At 37.8% G+C, this 22,099-nt stretch overlaps 2 protein-coding genes across 3 annotated transcripts; both read left to right on the plus strand.

Annotated features, from left to right (window-relative positions):
* Positions 1-4,157, plus strand: LOC132155885 (26S proteasome non-ATPase regulatory subunit 8-like). The gene is made up of 7 exons (XM_059564641.1): positions 1-161; positions 685-757; positions 861-963; positions 1,170-1,335; positions 1,434-1,534; positions 1,615-1,726; positions 3,733-4,157. Exons 1-7 carry the CDS (start codon positions 51-53, stop codon positions 3,868-3,870), a joined length of 804 nt encoding a protein of 267 aa, XP_059420624.1. The 5' UTR covers positions 1-50; the 3' UTR covers positions 3,871-4,157.
* A 3,453-nt stretch (positions 4,158-7,610) lies between these two features.
* Positions 7,611-17,254, plus strand: LOC132155886 (sprouty-related, EVH1 domain-containing protein 1-like). 2 transcript variants are annotated; one of them, XM_059564642.1, is made up of 6 exons: positions 7,611-7,942; positions 11,827-11,992; positions 12,134-12,302; positions 12,491-12,552; positions 12,983-13,144; positions 15,121-17,254. In XM_059564642.1, the coding sequence occupies exons 1-6, from the start codon at positions 7,932-7,934 to the stop codon at positions 16,084-16,086; spliced, it is 1,536 nt and encodes a 511-aa protein (XP_059420625.1). In that variant the 5' UTR covers positions 7,611-7,931; the 3' UTR covers positions 16,087-17,254. The 2 variants fall into 2 exon arrangements, with proteins under 2 accessions (XP_059420625.1, XP_059420626.1); XM_059564643.1 differs by lacking the exons at positions 7,611-7,942; positions 11,827-11,992; positions 12,134-12,302 and having other exon boundaries at positions 12,495-12,552; positions 12,973-13,144.
* Positions 17,255-22,099: the final 4,845 nt, after the last annotated feature.

Raw genomic sequence — 22,099 nt, forward strand, 5'->3', positions numbered from 1 at the left:
CTACTGCCGTGTTCTGTCAGACCGGTGTCGTAGGTTTTTGCAGAATCACCATGGCGTCTGTGTTGAAGGAGACCACGGGATTATATGAGACGCTGAAAGCCGAGTGGAACAAGAAGAATCCAAATCTTAATAAATGTGGTGAGATCCTGAGCAAGCTAAAGGTAGGATCGATGATATATAACAGCAGTAATACTCCTAGAGTACAGAAGTAAGCCGTAGTGTTATGCTGATGAGCAGTTAGCAAAGCTGCTATCCAGAACGGTCCAGTGATTACTTTTTAACAACAAACTTTTTGTGTGTGTTTGATCTATATATATCTTATGATTTTTAGTGATTTGAGTGGATTTGGGTTTATTCACCGCCAGGGTAGCAAGTTAGCTAGTATACATCATTTTTTGATATGAAATGACAGCGTCCGTTGATTTAATTGATATTCATTCACAGATTCAAAGGTTTTTTTTTTCTTCCACCCAAATTATGTTTTATTGCATACTTTTATTTAATACTTTAGTTACTATTAAGATAAATACACATATATTAACTATAACTATATAAATATAGACAGTTTTCAGGAACCGATTGATATTAAATCTCATATATTACTAATCTTTCATGTCTCAGTTAAATTCGTCACATTGTGTTGTGGTCATTATTATTATTATTATTATCATTATTATTATTTAGATATCCCTGTTGGAGTTGAACTTTCTACCAACTACTGGGACCAAACTCACCAAACAGCAGCTTATCCTTGCCAGTGAGTATTTATGGCAGCATTTTAATTTGTTTTCTTTTAAATCTGAAATAAGTATTTTTATATTTTATTTTTTTTTATAATAATATTTAATTGTTATTTGTAGGAGATGTTCTGGAGATTGGAGCACTATGGAGCATTCTGAAGAAAGACATCCCGTCCTTTGAACGCTACATGGCTCAGCTGAAATGTTATTACTTTGATTACAAGTAATTACTTTTGTTGGTCTTGCATCTTCTGTTTACTTGCTATCACTCCATATTATTTACTTAATATGTGCTAGTGCTAACAATAGTTGAGCTGAAATCACATAAAGCGTAACACAATATACCTTTTCAACATGTTATACCCTGAGTTTTTTTGCTAGCATTTTCTTTTCCCCTGTTAAAGTCTGGTCTCTTGTTAAATGTCACAGGGATGAGTTGCCCGAGTCAGCGTACAGGCATCAGTTGCTGGGTCTCAACTTGCTCTTCCTGCTGTCTCAGAACAGAGTGTCTGAATTCCACACAGAGCTGGAGAGACTGAGCGCAAAAGTCATCCAGACAAATATCTACATCAAACATCCAGTTTCATTAGAACAGGTGTGGGACACTTTTTTTCCCCCCTCTCTTGTTACTTATATTAAATACATATGGCACTGTCTTTTTTTACCTCCTAACTTTTTGTTTCTTTATTTCAGTATCTGATGGAGGGCAGTTACAACAAGGTCTTTCTTGCCAAAGGAAATATTCCTGCTGAGAGCTACACCTTCTTCATTGACATTCTTCTGGATACTATTCGGTAGGGGTTGTTTGTAGTCTTACGGACTAATTGTAAATGTTGAACTGTCATTAAAATGTTGTTGTTGTTTTTGTTTGTAGAGATGAGATTGCAGGTTGCATAGAAAAAGCATATGAACAAATTCAATTCAATGAGGCCACACGGGTGCTTTTCTTTTCTTCTCCGAAAAAGATGACAGAATATGCGAAGAAAGTAAGTGTTCGTTGTGTTTGTCAAATATTTTCACTAGGCCTGTCACAATCATGAATTTTGAGGTTAACTGTCATACACATATTTGCAATTGATTCTAATCTAATTCTGTTTTGTTCATGTCACATGAAGTGCAAGTCTGTGTAATTTTGATTTATTTGGAATCAAATGTAATATAATAATAAAAATGGAAAAGTAGGCCCAAATCATTTACATTTAAAGAAAGATAAAAAATTTACTAACTCTCCGGCCATCCAAGATCTAGATGAGTTTGTTCATCAGAAAAGATTTGGAGAATTTTAGCATTACATCACTTGCTCACCAATGGAACCTCTTCAGTGAATGGGTGCCGTCAGAATGAGTCCAAACAGCTGATAAAAACATCACGACAATCCACAAGTAATCTACACATCCATCAATTCATGCCTTTATAAATAAAAAATGTTCGTAAGAAACAAAGCCTTAAGATGTTTTTAACTTCAAACTAGTTGTTTCTGGCTAAAATATGAGTCCTCTATAACTTCACTACCTCCAAATGTTGTCTTGTCTGAATCTGGAGAGAACTATGCACAGATCAAGCACCGTTAACAAGTGAAAACAGTCCAAAACCGTGTGGTTTGGCAAGAAGAAAAAATTTTAAAGTTTCAATTCCTCAAAGATGAACTTGTTTCTTGCAATAATGGGATTTTTTTAACTTCACAGTATGTTAATGGATAAACTAGAGTTGTGTGGATTGTGATGTTTTTATAAGCTGTTTGGTCTCTCATTCTGACGGCACCAATTAGCCTTTCGCCGGCCCCTCCCCCAAAACGGCCATTGTCCAATCACACATCATAGCAACCGTTACTATGTGAGGCAGTTACGACAAACTTTGACTCCAAGCAAGATGGTCAAGCGGTGCGCCCACGGCGTTTGTAAATCGGACACTAGAATAGAGCTGCAATCGGGCTTTAAAAGTTAGGCCCGACAGGACCCGAGTCCCGAGTACATTTTGATTGACAGCTTTTTAAAAGCCCGAACCCGTTTACAGCCCGACATTATTCAAATGTGCGCACACACACAGCTCTTTTGTCAAAAATGAGTCATTTATACATGTTTTAACATAATTTATACATGACTAACGTAATAGGCCACTTGGAAGTTTGAACAAAGACTAAAATAAGTCCTCTGTGACATCGTAACATCACAGAACTCTAAATAGCCCTAGGTATAGACTCATTTAGCCTATAAATAGGCCAACGCACCAATAAAAACGAGTCTTTCTTAGAATTTTTAATTAAGATAAATTCTAAATTAAGTTGGGTATTTGGCAATAACGAAATTAATTAAGATAAAGACTCTGCCTTATTTGCTTCGCCATAGCAGCTGAAATTTAATAAAAGAATAATGCCAACATTATCCTATATAGGCTAGCCTATATTTCTACATTATGCATTTAAGACTCAATTAGTATTTAGTTATCATTTTTAAACCTTTACTCACCAAGATAATAATAAAAATAGATACTCGCAATAGACAATAATAGACCATAACATATGAAAGAGAACTTTCCCGGCAGTGCAAGAGCATGACTGGTACACAAGGCTGTGCTGGTTGCATTTGAGGTACAGGTCATGGTGTTTCTCAGATTTCGCTTGTTTCCCTCCATGGCATACTGTAACCCCTTTTGCCTCGATCTGGAGGATATTGCGGAGGTATTACTCCAAAAAAGGTCACTGACACGGACGGGTATACCTCTTCCCGTCATGGCAGTCTGTCGCGCTGGTCGTGTTTGACCATTTTTTTGTTGGAAGTGGCAACAGTAACTACGGGGGGCGGGGCTCGGCGAAAGGCTAATTCACTGCAGAGGATCCATTGGTGAGCAAAAGATGTTATGATAAATTTCCCCAAATGTGTTCCAATGAAGAAACAAACTGATCTACATCTTGGATGGCCTGAGGGCAAGTACATATTATTCCTTTATTGGATAGATACTACTATGTTCATGCTTTGGCTTTTGTGCTCTGCAGAGAAGCTGGACTCAGAGTCCTGATGGATACTATTCATTCAGTACCCAGCATCAAAAGACAGAGGAAGTGACCATCCCCTCCACAGAACTGGCCCAACAAGTCATCGAATATGCACGGCAGCTGGAAATGATTGTGTAGTGTGGATATAACAGAGTTTAGAAACATGTATACAGAAAGGTTCACATTTGTTTGTCCAAATATACAATAAAACCATTGTACAGTGGCCATATAACTGTACAGGACACAGGATGACACGGCTGCCAATAATAACTCTCAGAGGACGAGACCAGAACTCTTTAGCTTACACGTTATCAATATCTACCTGTTTGATTGTCTGCTGGGTGTGTCAACCCTCCTGCATTACTGATGACCATCTAATGACTGCGTCTCAATTTGTTTTCTAAATAAACATTTAATATGTCTTATTTTGAATATTCACATGGTAGGTTTTTATCAAGAGCGAGTTTGTGTAAAAATGTGAAGAAAATCGGCCTGGCTGGCATTGATGCTTCTGATTAATAAAGCGTTTTTCTGACACTTTTTTTTTTTTTTTTTTTTTTTTTATATAAAATGTTTTCTGAAATACTGTACAAGTAACATGTTATTTATATTGTGTTAGATGCAGGAACTACGGTGAAACTTTGTCTTTTTGTCTCAAATGCAAAAAAGTGAGGTAAGTAGTCCATTTGTGTTCTAAACTGATAAAATATTGTTTCAACTTTCTAACAGAAGGAAGTCAACATTTGAAGTGGATGCTTTAGAGTGGCTCATACTCATAGTCTGCTTTGTGATCTGGCTAGATAACCAAGTTTAAGTCACAGTTGCATTAAGATTCACATTTACGCATGTTTAACCCCCCGTCCTCTAAAGGCAGGTCAGCATTCAAACTGTGTTTGCTGTACATATGCCAGTGCCCCTCATGATGTACTTTTATTTTTTTCATTTCATAGTTGCTTTTTTGTTTTGATCAGGATTTTGCATATGCTAAGGCTGTTTTTTTGTTTTGTTTTTGTTTTTTTTTCATGGACTTTTGGTGCATGGAGGTGTACGGTAGGTAAGCACAGAGTTTGGCCGATAGATAGTTCTTAACATGGCTTGGATTTGAAGCTGGGGGTCATCTTATATCATCAAATGCACCACCCTCTTACAAAAAGAATCATCACTGGTATCTTTGAAGACCAAGTGGTTGGTTTAATTCTTTGCAGTCTTGCCTTTGTTTAGCCCTTCATGCTGCTTTTCCACTACAGGTGAGAGAGGAACTTGTAATGTCATCCAGTTTATATCTTGCATTTGAGGGCAGAGCAGAGGGATTTCTCAATGGTTTTGGTGTCAGATATCTGGGGCCTAAACATCGGTTAGCTTTCATTCTCTTCTGTGCAGGGTTGACCTCTCGTTGGGAAGCTTCTTTTGACAATACAGATGAGCCTCTTGTTTTATAAATATTCAGTTTTATAAAAGAAAACCAATAGAAGTTTAATTAAAAAAAAACATGTCCAAGTTATATTTAATCCAATGAATCTAAAGAAAACGGCATAAAGGAAATGAGGTCTATTTTAGGACCCCTAGGATTTGTAATGCGGCATTATTGTTACAACAGTTGAGCAAACTGAATACACCTATATTCAAATTAATTTGTAATTGTGCATTTTGCATTACATTTAATAACACAAGCGCACATTACAAAAAAATAAAGATAATCTGAGGAAAGTTTATATTTTCTTTTATGTTTCCTTGTATGCCCTTATTTTCACCCTCTTGAGTTTGCTGAAGTGTGTGTGCTGTTTTCTTTCACTTCAGCTGGCTTTAAGTGGAGCTGGTACCCAAGCTGGTGTCTTTTTGGTTATAGCTGCAATTTTCCTCTGCTTTTCAGGTACAATGTGTGCTGTCTAATAAAAGATCTGCCCTTGTTAGCACAGACTTTAACCTTTCCACTCTTGGATCCTGTTGAGGGCCCTTCCTCTCTGTAAAGTTTTAATTTAACAGTGTGTTATTGTGAATACAGCAGCACAACATGTTGGAAATACACCAGTCAACATGTTAGTATGTTCATTATTTCAGACAGATTTGAGTGTTATAGGAGAGAATGAGATTTGTAGTCCTGGAAACTAAGGTTTTGAGTCAAAAGTCAATTTCTTTTTATTTTATTTCTAGCAGTGGTTTTGTAGGAAAGGTTCAAACATCTAGTTTCAAGTCCCTTCTGTGAGTGTGTGTATATATATATATATATATATATACACACACACACACACACACACATTGAGCTGGGTGTTTAAAACCAACATACAATACCAAAGCTAGAGAAAACACATTTCTGTAATTCAACCTTGTATTTCCTGGGATATAGCTTTTGTGAGAAATAGGTTTTTGAAACCAGAAAATTATCACATTATCTCTGCTACTGTAACCTAAATTCAACTGGACTAAACCTTATGTAGTATTTGTGAAAAATACAATTTAAATAGAGTAAAACCTTTTTGTTGGAATATGTTCAGATAGATTTATTTTAGGTAGGTGTGGAGGATTTTTTTTCTATTTTAAATATTATTATGTATTATTTGCTTTACTGTACTAAACAGTGTTCTTAATACTGTCTCTGAGTGCTTCCGCTTGACTCAATATGGTTGAGTTTTTGATGACCTGAGAGATAACAGTAAATCTATTTAATGTGTGTGTGCAAAACAAGTCTGAGAGTTAGTTTCTCAGAAATCCTGGCTACTTAAATGATTTGAAATTCTTAGAAACTTACCTGGAGGACATACTGAACCCCTCAATTGGACAAATATGTTGAATATGCATTATGATTGAATGAGATAAAAGCATCTGCATTTAATGAAGGTATAAATGTTGAATTTGGGTGTTTCTTCTTTGTGGCACTCTGGAGTCAACTTGGATGACTTTATGACTGTCACCTTTTCTTGCAAGAAAAAAAAATCTTCAAAGTACTTTTATCTCATACCTTTACTTTACTAAAAGGCAAAATTGCCAAAACAGGCAATTGAATATTCCTTAGATTTTTGTTCATCAGGAAAAAAAAATCTATTCACCTCTTTTTTTATTATTATTTTTTTTATAATTGTCAATTAAAGGTTTATTTAGTTGTATTTATTTATTTATTTATTGGGTAGATATGTATTTAATTAGAAGGAAAACTTACATTTAACGTGAATAATACTGATATATGTACAGTATATGTATTATTAATACATTTAAAATTATTAAATTCACGCGCAAACATTCATTAGACAACTGATGATATCTGACAAAATAATTTTAAAATGGCAAACTATTTAAGCACTAACGTTCTGTAACTTCGTGTACTTTATCCAATTGGTACGGGAGCGAGACGGGCTGATTATTTGAGTAAGAAAGGCTCGACGCTGGCGTGGCTGTTTATCAATGGTGGGCTATCAGTGAACATGAATGGGGAGTTGGAGATGAATGGAGACTGGCTGCTGCGAATTCTGTCATGGCGTATAGAACTGAATGGGAGCTGTCCAAGGTACTGAGCCGTTATCCATCGCTGATCAACACTAGATCAACCGAGTTTGCACACTTATCGCTGTGTTACTGTAGACTATTGATCATTTGCGATCTCTCGCTAACATTAAAAGCCACTCTCTTTTCAGATTTGACACTGGTGGCTGCTTATGCGCATGGCCATTCATAGAAGCAAATCGCTTGTCCACAAAACTGGACCGATGCGGCTCCCAGTCAGGGACACCGTGTCCATCCACGAGTGTGTTTAATGTGAGTGTGTGAGAACTGCTGTACTAGACAGGTAGAAAGAGAGAGAGAGAGAGAGAGAGAGAGAGAAACGGAGGGAGTGAGTGAGAGAGAGGAAGGGAGGGAGGGAGCGAGAGAGGGAGGGAGGACGATAATGATGATGCTGCCGGTGGAAAATGGCTGCTGCATCCTCGAGCCCATCCAAAACCATATGAAGGTGGACAGAGAAAGACGAGAATATGAGAGCAGCGAGCACAAGGACTGAGTGAAAGAGAGACCGTGGTCGTGCGTATGTGAGCGAGAGTGTGAGAACGCGCGCGCGTTTGTGCGTGCGTGTGTGTGTGTGTGTGTGTGTGTGTATGATTGTGAGAACGCGCCCGCGCGCGCGAGTGTGTGTGTGTGTTCGGTAAGAAGGGGAATAAAAAAGACGAGAGACCGGGGGGCAGCCAGCTCGAAGCGGCGGGCAACACCAAGCCATGGAGGGCGAGTAAGTCCATGCATTTTTATTTGAGCAGAACAGATTGATTTGCAGCACCTCTAATGGACTGTAAAATGCTCACACCAGACCATCTGATGTTAGATTATCATACACACTATTACGCAGCTATAGCTATCAACAATGTACACCATATTCTCCATTTACATCCAACGTTTGATTAATAACGCTAGTGAATGGGCCTCAGCTGAAGTGCACTATATAAAACGCCTTGAGTGCGCGTGAAAGACGAACAGGGCGCAGTAAGAGACGGCTTTTTTGTATCTAGGATGATGTGTGTGGAGGCTCCACGTATTACCACCAAATACATCCGTGAATTATAAAACATGTCGTTCCAAACCGGCCAAATGTGGCGAGTTTTCTGGCGTCGGGGGCACACCGGCGGGATGGAGGCGGAGAGGGATGCTTTTATCAACGCGTCTCGAGTTTCATTATGATTTTTAAAGCCAAACTTTATGAATGAAATGTGATTTTTCTCTCTCACCCCCCTCCTCCTCTTCCTCTTCATTTCTCCCCCTCCCCCCAGCGCTTCTCTTCTTCTTCTTCTCCTCCATATCCTCCTTTCACCCACTCATCTGCCGTGCTGTAGCATATATGTGGTTTTATTCATTCATAAAACAGCGGGATGAACGAATGAGTGTGCGTGAACGCGTGTCGATCGGACGATATGGTGGTGCAATCTGCAATGGCTTATAATAACTGATACTGTTTAATAACACAAACGGGGCTCTGAATCAAAATGGATGTGATTTCATAGCGTTTATTGTAATGGAGCTTGTCGGACTGGAAACCGCTGTGAGGGCCTTGTATGGCGAATAGGCGCGTTCATTGATACATCTAACTCTTCATCTCCCAGCCTCTCCCTCATCATCTCCACACGTTTCATTCCTCTCAGGCCATTGATTTATTTACGATTTCTTTCTCTGTGCTTATCCCTCATATTAAAATATGGAGCCATTATGTCCTCTGTTGTTTTATATCTGTAACGCGGAACGGCTATTTTAAAGACTTTTCTACAGAAATGAGCGATGGCTGTGAACGCTTGTTCCGTGCGCGCGCTGAAAGTGTGATTAGATTTTCATCGCCCACGTGACCGTCCATTAAAAAAAATCGCGCTGTTTCCTCTCATTGTTATAATCGTGCTTCGACTGTTTATGCATTCTGGATTGAACCTGTAGCTTAGTGAATACACAAAGCACACGTGACGTTGTGATTTAAGATTATTCAATCAATTTAACACAAACCGGCAACCACGCCACACCATCTTGTCTCAAGGAATCAATCCAAATTCTCCTGTATCCCCGCGTCTTTTTAAAACATGTAATACTTATAGTAGTCTATCTACATAATATTAAATGGCGATTTTTAATTATTATTATTTTTAATACCACGCATAAAATTGTCCCTGTCACCCGACAGAACACTAAAATGGGTATCCAAACAAATCACACCTGTCTCTGTCACAGCAAAACTATTCTGGTGAGCGGCCCTCCTTTATTTAGCGAATCAGAAACGTTCTCAGCCTGTCAGTCATCTGCAAGTTCAGGCTTTCTGGGGGCGGAGCTTTAGAAAAGGAGGCGTGTCAAATCCATTAGCTAAGGGCGAACTCCAAACGGAAGTGAGCATCTCTATGCCCTTCTCCTTTCGAAGAGCAGATCCCCTGAAGTGTGTTCTGGCATTACTGTCTCATATAAGTGTTTGGAAGTCCCTTGGCGAAGGAAATGACTGACCACATGCGTGCAGCATTCAGCACTCCATCAGTTGTTGCAAATAAATATTTCTTCTTATTCTTCTTATTTTATTCAAATATTGTTTAATATTATATTGCTTAAACGTGCGTACACTACCGTCTTAAATCATATTACTGACAAAAATATTTTGTAATTAGCCTATTCTACTTGCATTTGTATGTGAAGTGGAAGTCAACCCCAAATTTGATTCAAAAAGCATCACAAGATCTACAAACCGAAGATCACGTGCAGTGTTGGGGAAAGTTACTTTTAAAAGTAATGCCTTACAATATTGCGTTACTCCCTAAAAAAGTAACTAAATACGTTACTTAGTTACTTTTTATGGAAAGTAATGTGTTACATAATATAAGAAGTTCTATTTATAGCAAATGTAAAAGCCCTTTAACACCAAAAAGTGTAATGAATAAACCTCAGGCTGAAGGAAAAGTAAATTCACGTCTGTACAGTAGAACACAGGAGAAGAAGGTTCAACACTCTTCAGCAATAAAAAAAAACAATGAAGCACAATTGTTAGTTTATCTAAAGTCATTTTTTAATTATTAGTATGGTTGAACTGGATCATTAAAGGTCAGCAGCAAAGACACTGTTAATAAAATGGGAATAGGTACATTTGTGTTATTTAATATATTTAGTTATTGCAGGTTTGCGTCATATTCTGAGTTTGCATTTCACTGTTTTGATTAATTTTGATGAATACTAAATCTGTTTTGTTTTTTGTTTTTTTGTGAGTGGGATGAATTAATGCACATTCACATTTAGTCTAGAACTACAGTAACATGTTCACACAGCGCACACAACGCCTCCATACTTCCGATTTCTCCCAATATGGGAACAGGAGGCTTGTCAGTCAAAAAATGGGAATACAAAGTAACTGGCGTTACTTTTTTGAAAAAGTAACTCAGATATTTTCTTGTAAATTAAAAAGTAATGCGTTTCTTTACTAGTTACTTGAAAAAAGTAATCTGATTACGTAACTCGCGTTACTTGTAATGCATTACCCCCAACACTGATCACGTGAAAACGTAAAATCACTGCCGTGAAGTAACCATCGCATGTTCCCTTCGCTAACAGACTTCTGGAAGGTACTCAGGTGTTCACTTACATGGTGTCCCCTTCCCAAAGTGCTAAAGAGCTGATTGGAATTCACCTTAAACCTGGTGAATGCTGTCAAAAGGGGTGAAATGGGTCGTATCTTTAACATCAGCATAAAAATGAACCATATTTACTGCATGCTAAATGTATGTTACGGGTGTGGACCGCTCTTAAGTACACTTTGATTCAAATTACGTAGTAATATTGTATCAAATAATAATAACTTGCTCCACCTCTGAAATGACTCTTCATTTGGACTAACAACAACATCATCATCATGGCGTGGGCAGGGAAAAGAGCCAAACATGTTTCATCCTCTCCCCTCATCACGTGCCTGCTGCTATAGCTGTGATCATCACATAAACCATAATGTAGCAAAAGTCTGTGAGGTGCGTTCCCTCCCAAAACCCTGATCTCCAGACAAACCTGGTTGCAATTGGCTTGAACTGGCTGGCTTTATGTTTTCAACATTGAAAAGAAAGAAAGATTGTAGAAGGCATTTCACTAAGTACTTCCAAAATGTATTTACATTTTAATGCATGTTCTCTGATGTGGCCAGTTCATCAGTGCATGCTATTTCTATTAATAAAATGTTTTACATTTTTTACAGATGGAATGTAATTGCTCAGTGTCTGAAACATCCTTTCTTTTTTATAATGCCCAACCACATTAACGTCCACTTTTCATGATCTAATAAACTCCAAATGGATAAAATGCAATGTCCCACCTTACCTTTATTCTCACTGAATATTCAGTTTCACATTTGGAAATATGTCTAGAAAGATTACAGAAGCAAAATGGTTTATGAACGTCATCATTTCAGTGGACATTGCAGGCCAGTAATAACGCTTCACACTGCATCTTTGTCTTTTCTCTATCAGTTGTCAGTTTCCTTCATTTTAATATTTTATACTGATGGTTGTATTTTCTTCTTCAGTTGCCTTTGTCTCAAAGTCTGTGTTTGTGTGTGTGGGTGTGTGTGTGTTTGCGCTCAGCTGGATAGTGCACTCACTGCTTTCACTTCCCTAACAGTGTGCGTGTCCGAGCCGTGGTGATGACACGTGATGATTCTAGCGGTGGCTGGGTACCCCTTGGAGGCGGTGGCCTCAGTCACGTGGTCATATGTAAGGGGCGGAGCTCTGAAGGTTGTGGACGGAGACAGTACGTCATACGTGGAGAACGGCTACGCGATCGAGCAGTGAGTGTGTGCGTGTGTGTTCATGCCTGTTTTTGAGTGCACTGATGATCCCTCAGCCTGACAGTCCTGGTAGTTGTGGTAATTTGGTAGTTGCCCTCATGAGTGGCCCGTGAGTGACCCGCCTCTCTGTTTTTAATGCAGCCTGTGCTTGAATGCGCCATTCAAAAGGGTCTGGTCTACAACAAGGTGAACCCCATCTTCCATCATTGGCGTGTGGAGGAGAGGAAGTTTGGTCTGACCTTCCAGAGCCCAGCTGATGCCATCTCCTTCGAGAGGGGGCTTCAAAATGTCCTTGAGAAGCTGGACAGAGGTACAGACACAGCAAAAGATAGTGAAAGGAAGCTTGAGTTGAAAGAGTTTTAAAGCCAAATAACTCTGTTGTACCAGTACAGTGAAGATGATACCATGCAAGGATATTCTTAATGTGTCTAATGTGAACTCCTATTTTCTTTCTTGAAATGTATTCATGTTAAACCAGAATCTATTTTCTTTCTGCAGGATCTGACTCGCCATCCTCCTCGACACCAGAAGAGGGCGACACTGAGGATGACGGTCAAGCAGTGAGTGTTTTTATCACGTCAAAGTGCTTCAAAGAACTGGCTCATCATCTCTGTTTTTGTTTGAGAAGTGGTGACAGACATTGAAGTCAATAAATCTTGTTGACCGTATATGTTGTTGCCTGTATATGTATGTGTTTCTGGTCTTATTGTGCATGATTCACCAGTGCATGTCATTCCAAATAAAATTGTCTTTGTAATCATCAAATTGAATCAAAATGCAATAACTTGCTTTGCCATTTCCTGGCTAAAATCTTGACAATTTGACATTTATTTTTCTGAATACTTTTCAAATGAAGTCAAAGCTGAATTAGTGAATGACTCATTCATAAAACAAGACAATACAAACTAAACATTTACACCTTCTATTCTCCATATTGTTGCATGAGCATGATGTGGTTCTGCATGTTTGATGACTTGCAGTCTGTCTCAGTCTCATACAGGGAGTGAGTCGTCATCCAACAGCAGAAAAGAGATGCTGCCCAAACCCATTACCATTGTGACCAGTGAGTCCTCCTCCACCTGTTTTGTGCACTCCACGGAGGAGTTTGCATATGGGGCAGGGCACGCTGTCACGACGCAGACCCCGGCCCAGGTATAAGATTCACTTTGCTTGAAAGTTGATTCCAGTAAGCTGATGCTGGTATGTCGGTTAATGCCATGTCTATGTGTCCAAAAACGGAAAAATCTTTAAAAAATCATACTCTTTACATTCATGTGGTTTTAATTTTTTTTTCTTTTTTATACATTTTTGAAGAAATGGTGTAGATTAATGGTAAAAATGTCATGTGGTGCAACCATCAATGTAAAGTAATAAAATGTGAATATATATGAATGTATTCATCTTAATAATTATGTACAAAAAGCTTTTAAATAAGAATATAATTTTATTATATATATATATATATCTTTTTTTCAAATATCATATATTTTTCATATTTATACAAAAATAAAATTTATTGGGAGTCGCACCTAGACATGTGGCGGTATTTGGTAATGTGATATATCACGATAATGAACATGCACAATATTGTTATCATGGGCACTTCAAAATACTGTGAATATTTATTTATTACAAATTATTACGATTTTTTAAATGTATTTTAAGAATACTTTTACCATCAACCGGTCACAATGCACAACACTGCTGCATGCTTTCATGTAAATAAGCATGAATGAGAAGCGCACATTCACTCTCTGACGGCAGGTGGCACTGAACAGCAGAAATGCAGCCATAACCCTGGAAACCAAAGCAGCTGCACAGCTACTTTGTGAATGATTTAAACAGCCATACAGATTTGTGTATTCACTATGGTGCTCACCACGGCACCAAATACTTAAATAAAAATACTTAAAACTTTTGTATATTTTAATCTGGACTACAACATGCCCTAGATATTGTTTGAAAATGTTTTGATTCTTTATTGTTCAGTCACACTTTACATTAAGGCCCCATTAGTGCCATGAAAAATTCCAATTCCAATAATTTCAATATTTAATAACACGTTATTTAATGAACTCAAGTTAACATGAATTTAACAAAGATTAATAACTTCTGTAGCAAATGTAGCTATTGCTCATTTTTTATGTTATTACAATAAGGTGATCTAATGACATATTATTGTAAAAAGGATTACCTATTGGTCTTTATAATTATTTTGCACTTAAATCTGTGTGAAATTATTTACTTATACATTGTTTTTTGTATTGCTTAATTTTTTTTAAATTAAGAGTTTCTTTATGTTATAAGAAACAAGTAATTAAACCTGTTATACTTTATTATGACAACACTATTTTGCTATTTCAATATCGTGATAATACCAAATACAGTGATGAAGGCATTTGCAATTAAAAAATCTGATACAGTCACATGCTTACTCACACGGCATGACATTTTACAAGCATGACAACCAACAAAAAGGTGGATTTTTTTTAATTGTTGGACAAAAGAAAAATTTTATATAAGCAAATATTAATGAGCAGTGAAGCAATTTTGCTAAAAATACTAAGCAAGGTCTTTCTTTTCAAGAATTGCATCTTTTAATGAGACTTTTTTGCTTCGTAATGAACCTTCTCTTTTTTTTTTTTTTTTTTTTTTGCTTGACTATCTCCCCAAAAAATATCAAAATGAATTTTAATTCAGAAATGGAAAACATGTTCATCAGAGAAATCATGTATTTGAGTCACTGTACGCTCTCAGACAAAAAAGGTAAAAAGCTGTCACTGATGCGGTACCATTTCACAACGTACTAATGTGTACAATTTAGGTACTAATACACACCTTTAAGTTACATGCCCCTTCCTGTAGATCAAACAGTAGAGCACGGTGCTAGCAATGCCAAGGTCATCGGTTTGATTTACCAGGGAAAACTAGGTCTGAAATAAAATGTGTACTTTGAATGAGATGGAGGTCATTTTGGATAAAAGTGTATGTTAAATGTATAAAAAAAGGCATTTTATTGTATTTTTGAATAAACTAATAGTTCCAAACTAAAAAAAACAAAAAAAAAACATTCTGTCATGTCACTGCCTCTCCAGCATTATATTCAACCCGCTCTTTTTTCACCACAGATCCACACCCGACCTGCCCAGCACCAGCTCACCCAAGTCTCCGCTGTTTTGAATCCTCCGGCACCCCCTCCGCCTCCTCCGGCTCCCCCGACCCCCCCCATAGTGCCCCCTGCCTCCCCACTCTCTCCGCTCTCGCCCACCATCTCCCTGCTGGAGGAAGGGGACCTCCGCAGCCTCGACCCCTGCAAGGACCTGTGGGGTACACGCGGCTACGAGGACTACCGCCGCGCCGGTGCTACACGGACCAAGGTGGGCGGGCTGACGGGGGGCGTGGTGGTGAGCAGCAGTCAGGACAAATCAGAGCTCTGTGTGGTGCGCTTTGAGAAGGAACTGGCCGGTGTGGGCACCACAGGCTGCGAGGTCACCGTCATGCTGGACACGAAAGGCTCTCAGCTCAACTCTTCGCCCACCTGCATACCCAACGCCGTGCCGGGAGTACCGTCGGCCAGTGGCTCCCCGGAGGAGACAGGTAAAGGCTCGCCCTCACCTTGCTGCATCCACACCTCGCTCGCCACGCCCCGCTCTCGGACTCGCAAGCGAGGGGGTAGTGGAGGGGAAGCCATCTCGCCCGACGACGACAGCTCTTGTCCACAGGGCTCCTCCTCCTGCTCATCACGCTGTGTGTACTGCCGCTCCGTCTTCAGCGCCTCCGAGAACGGACGAGGCCGCTGCCGGGACGCTCCCGATCCGGCGCTACACTGCCTGCGCCAGTGGACGTGTGTGTGGTGCGCAGAGAGCCTGCTCTACCACTGCATGTCGGACTCTGAGGGCGAGTTCTGGGAGCCGTGCTCGTGTGAGGACTCGATGGGCAGGCGGCCGCACCCGTTGTGCTGCGCCCGCTGGATGGCACTGTTGACGCTGTCTCTTTTCGTGCCCTGCATGTGCTGCTACCTGCCCCTGCGCGCATGTCTGCGATGTGGGGAGAGATGTGGCTGCTGCGGAGGAAAGCACAAGGCCGTGCGATGAGGCCTGACCGGGGGGAGGGCGTGTGGGCAGGGGTGACGGGACAGGAGCACAAAGACGTTGTAGTCATTCGAGGAGCAGTCGTAGAGCCAGATCTCCTACATAAACCTTGACGATAACATCCCCTCACCCTCCTCGAGGCCGTCTGCTGCATTCCGCTCTTCTCTGCTCGGACCCTTCACACCGGTGGAGGGTGCATGGGTTCGGGAAGATCGCTTTCTGATTTGCTGGTCGTTGGGGTCAGGGGTCGTCTCCGGGAGGTGGGGAGTGAATGGGGATCAGTGACGTGTAAACAATTGTTCGTTTTTTTTCTCTTTGGTTTTATTTATTACATTTAATTTAGGGAGAAAAATTATCTGAAAAATGTTTATAGCTATGGTTATTGAGTATATTATTTTACTTGAACTATTGAAAGATTTTATTTTTTGTTTTTGCAATTGATTTAATGAATACACTCCCCTTGTACCTCTAAGTTACTGAGATTTACCTCAATGTCCAGAGGAGAGGAAGGCAGATATTTTGAGGATGGAGTATAGTGGTGAGGTTTTGTATATGGTCTTTACAGTAGGTTTTTCACACACGTTCGGCCAGAACATATTTGTGAAGGAGAACATTTTGATGTCGTATCACTTTTAGTTGTTTGAGAACAGGGAACGTGAACGGTCTGATCGAGGGCAGTTTCACCAAAATCACCACTTTCACCACATGCATGTCATTTTTCTGTCAAGATTATAGTTGTATTAGACTTGCCAGCAACCAAGAATGTTATCTATATTTGAAGTATAGACCAAAAAAGTGGAGAGATAATCTAGACATGAATCTGCCGAACATTTGCAAAGCAAATGGGAAACTAGGCCTTGAAATGTAGTCGAACACACCACCAAAAATACAGTGTTAAGGATAAAAAGCAAAGGCTTGTTGTGTGTGACACAACATTTGAACTTTATCTGTCAGTATAGCAACAAGACAAAGTACTCAGTCTTTAACTATAATGAGTCACAATGCTCCTCACATGTGCTTTTGGGCGGTCGCACCATGTCCTAAACAGAGCAACGAAGTGACAGGATATTTTGTCTGTTGTTAGCCCCGCCCACAGTGAAATACCATTGGTCCAAAAACATCAGCTATGACTGTATAAGAGTATATTTTGTTTTCACTGTAGACAGACAAATGACTTTAGACCAATCAGTTCAAACACTGCCTGGCATAACGGTTTGGACTTAAAAGTGTCAATAAATATTGCTTTAAATATCTCAAAGCTGCTATTTCAACACCCTTATCTTGTCATACCTCGCTGCTAGTAATGAGGAGTTAAGGAATCAGACACAGCCCTGTAGTCAATGTTTGAGTTAGGAAGACGACGCCTCTAAATTATGATATCTATGATGGGGAAGATCTAATGTCCAAACTCTGTATTAACTGCTCATTAGAGTCACTTTAAAAGAAAAGAGTTTTTACTGCTAGATGAACCACTAGACCATTCAAGCTACACACATGCATTGTATTTCATTATGCATCTGGACTCCATTTTTGAAGACGTGAAACATCCTCCCTCACTCACTCTTCCTGGGCAGAATATTAGACATGAATATAGAAACACAACAAGACCCACAAATAGCACTGGAAAAGAAAACTTTTATGAGATGAGACCACCCTTGAGGGCCCTAGTCATACGTCCTATTAATAAATGTGCCTTTTGATTTATTTAACCAATAACCTATAATTTCTAAGTAACAACATACCTAAATACTCGTTTTCTTTTTCGGGTTGTTTATTTCTGCCAGTGTGCATATTTTAATATGTATGTGTCTATTAGTTTGAAAAGTAATCAATGGAAAATATTACCTGTTTATATATTTATTGAGATATTTATTCTAATTCTTTATTTATTTTTTTTGGAGACGGGTTTTTATTTTCTGTGCTGTCTTCTCTGACTTTGTGCCAATTTGCTGCTTTGAGGTGTTACATATCGTGGGTTTGTATCATTAATTAAACCCTAACTCTATATTTTAATGAAACGTTTGCACTCTGATTCGTGTTTACATGTGATTACGTACACACTGATACTGGGACTGATACTCATAACCAGAAATAGACAGCAATAGTGCATTGTGCTCCATTCAAACATCTAGTCAGAACAGGGCCAGTTTCACACAAGGAAACGCATAATAATTTATAATATTTTATAATATTTTATAATAAATAATTTATAATATTTTCATGACAATAATCTTCCCCTCAAAACACAGTCATGAAAATTCTGGGTAGACAATATTTTTCAAATCAAAATCAATAAAAATGAAACTGAAACCTGTTTGTTATTATATTTAACAAACACTACCTATATATTCATGTAATTTAAATTATACACAGTTTTGTATTACAGTGTTCCACATTACAAACTACAGAGAAATGGGATGAGAATGTCTTTAATTGTCATGAAAATAAAGTAAAAATATATTGAAATGCCAGACAATTCCTTACAGTTCTGTTTGATCTACCTTCAATCATAACTGTGACCACTAGGCGGAGCCAACGCATATTCTTTATTGTCCACAAGGGGGCGCCTCAGTCACTGAAATTCAATTCCAGGACTCACCTTAACTCAATTAAAAGCAAGTAGAAGAATTATATTGACAGTTTTCACATTTATTTAAAAATGGTATGGAGAAAATCTATGATGAGGACCATTTTTCACTGTCAGTTAAAATAAAGAAAAACATTTACTGTGTGGAATTGATCAGTAATGCTGCAAATCTAGAGCATTACTATTGCTAAGACATGAGAAGATTTGAATATGATTTGTATTAGAAACAAACTGATATTGCTATAATAGCAATAATATAATATTTAATATATTTTTATTAATATCTTGAATTATTTTTCATTTTATATTTTAAATTTTCGTTTTCATTTTAGCACGTCCCACTCTATCGTCCTGAAGTCAGTGGGGTTTTGGAATGGGTGTTTAATTCAATGTCTGAAGTGAGGTCTGTGGTGAAATACACCAGTAATAGCACCTTGTGATTTCTTAAAGCTTTTACAGTTGCTAACAAGTTGTCAGTGACATTAAACACCTTCACACTGAACAGCTGAACTCGTCTACTCACCAGTCCACTCTCACAGCCTTATTATGTTTATAGTCATGCTCTTGCTAAATATTATCTCTTTTTTTTAAATAAAGACAAAGAGTTGTCAGAAGCTTTTATATCCTTTGTTATATCATCCTATGTTTAGGTTTCTCTTCAGCCGATTGTGTACAGGCTTTAAAACTCATAAAATAATTGTGAAGATGATCATGGTGAACACAATGTATAAGAATCATAAACTTTTGTTAGTCACAGAGCTTATTTTCAGCAGTAATCCAAAAGTCAATGGAAAAATCCTATTGAGGGAAACTTCTGGGTTGGCCTACAAAAACACATCATCACTGTAGTACTCTGCCTGATTCATGAGCCGCTCACCTTCCTCACCTTCCTCAGGCTGCTGTTCCTCCGGAGGCCTGACGGTGGCGCTGCAAGGGCATCAGGGGCATGTAAAGGTCACAGTGAGAGCAGCTCCAAAAAGTGCGTAAACATTCACTGTACAGGTCCTTAGAGTCCTACGTCACACTGGTTAAAAAAAAACAGGAAGTGTTGCTATTAAAGCACTGTCAGAAAGAAAGGTCTTTTACTCCACGCTTGTGCAGTCAGCGTTACTGTCCACAGAGCTGACCACCAGCAGCACGGCCTGTGACAAGAAGAGCATCCAAGATCAAGAAAAAGACTTCGCAACATGCACTACCGGTCGGAAATGTTTTTGAAAGAAGTCTCTTATGCTCAGCAAAGCTGCATTTATTTGATATAAGATAAATGTATTTTTTATACATTTACATTTTTTATTTATAGCAGGGTTATTATAGTAAACATTCATTTCCTTTACTTCAAATAAAATAAACTTTAACAGAAATAAAATAAAATATAAAAACCCTAATTTCCAACTTATTTTATTATTTACCTTTTTTGCCAAGGCAAATTTTTAGTTTTTTTTATTATTATTTTTATTTTTTTTTGCTGAGGCAAAATTCTTCTTTTCATTTAGTTTTAACTTGATGTAGAAAGTTTAAAAAAACAGTGTTTATTTGAAAAAGAAATATATTTTAATACTTGTGTCTTCACTGTCAATTTTGATCATTTGAATGCATATTTTCTGAACAAAAGTATTACTTTCTTTAAAATAAATACATAAACAAGAACTACTACTTACCCCAAACTTATGAGTACTCTCTATTCTTGTTGGTTTTGAAAACATTACAGTGTTTCAGGGTTAAAATTTTAAATTGAAGTTTAAATTTAAATCGAGTAACAAATAAAAATGTTCTCACACATTGAATAAATGTCAGTGTTCACATGTGAAAAATTTAAAAAATGTTTTAAATACATTTCTCAAGATAGCGTTATTTATTTTACAAATATTATGAATGATTATTTCAGAAATATCATTTTGTTTTTCAGGGACATGAACTAACCTCGTCTTATCTTTAAAAGATCAAATCAGCTGATATTTTAAGAGACTTATTAACTGTAACATGAGGGTCTGCAATAACTTGTGTATTCAGTGTATTTCTCGGTGAATCTCGCAAAGCTTGGGTCATATTTAATCTTAAAAATAATAATAATAATAAATAAATAAAATTACGTTTTTCATCAACAAAATGAACCCTATTTTTAATCCCAAGATCAAACCATGTGACATTATTTACATGATTTTCACAATCATCAAAACACATTTCGCACATAGTTTTGTCTTATGTTTTATTTACCCTTCAAACATTTAGGGTCAGTAAAAACAGTAATACTGTGAAATATTATTACAATTTTAAATGTTTTTCTAATTTAATATATTTTCAAATGTAATTTATTTCTGTGATGCAAAGCTGTATTTTCAGCATCATTCCTCCAGTCTTCAGTGTCACATGAGCCTTCACAAATCATTCTAATATGCTCATCTAATGCTCAAAATGTGAAAATCATGGTGCAAATCTTTTTCAGGATGCTTTGATAAACAAAAGAACAGAAATCTTTTGTACTATAACTTTTGATCTTTTTAATGCATCCTTGTCAAAAAAAGTAATAATTCTTTAAAAAAAAAAATCACTCCGAAAGACTCCAAACTTTTCAACATTGTATGTTATCTTAAAGGGATAGTTCACCCAAAAGTAACACCCTCACATATCGCATGTCTTTCTTCTACTGAACACAGAAGAAGATATTCTGAAGATTGTTAATAACCACACAGTTTTGGTTACCTTTTACTTCCATTTAACAGAGGAAAGAAAGTCATATAGCTTTGGAACAACACAAGGGTGACGGAATGTTCATTTTTGGGTGGACTGTCCCTTTAAGAACTGAATAAAGTGAACTGTTGAATCTAGATTAGCTTTCTCTTTTCTTTTCCCCTTATGATGTCTAATCAGACTTTAAACTGAGGTGCAGAACTTTCCTCTTGGTGCTCTCTCTCTGCTGCTCTGTCCTGCCGCCGGTATCTGTCTCCAGCAGACCGTGAGTCCACAGCAGCTCCTGTACAGAACCAGATGACACAGTCAAGGCAAATGCAGTTAAAGCACCATTGACCATCTCATAAATCCTCTGTTCCTCCAGCCCTCTCCTTCTGCACCACTTTCTAGAGCCACTTCCTCTGTCTGCTTTCACCATATTGGATATAGATTATCTAATGCTCACTCGCTGTTTTAAATAAATGCTGTTCTTTTTGCCTTTATTCATCAAAGAATCCTGAAAAAGTATCACAGGTTCCAAAAACAAAATAAAATAAAATAAAAAAATAAAATATTAAGCAGCAAAACTGTTTCCAACATTGATCTTAAATCAGCATATGATAATGATTTTCTGAAGGATCATGTGACACTGAAGACTGGAGTAATGATGCTGAAAATTCAGCTTTGCCATCACAGGAATAAGTTATATTTTAAAGTATATTAAAATAGAAAACCATTATTTTAAATTGTAATAATATTTTA

This window comes from Carassius carassius, chromosome 13 (assembly GCF_963082965.1).
Source record: "Carassius carassius chromosome 13, fCarCar2.1, whole genome shotgun sequence".
Classification (NCBI taxonomy): domain Eukaryota; kingdom Metazoa; phylum Chordata; class Actinopteri; order Cypriniformes; family Cyprinidae; genus Carassius; species Carassius carassius.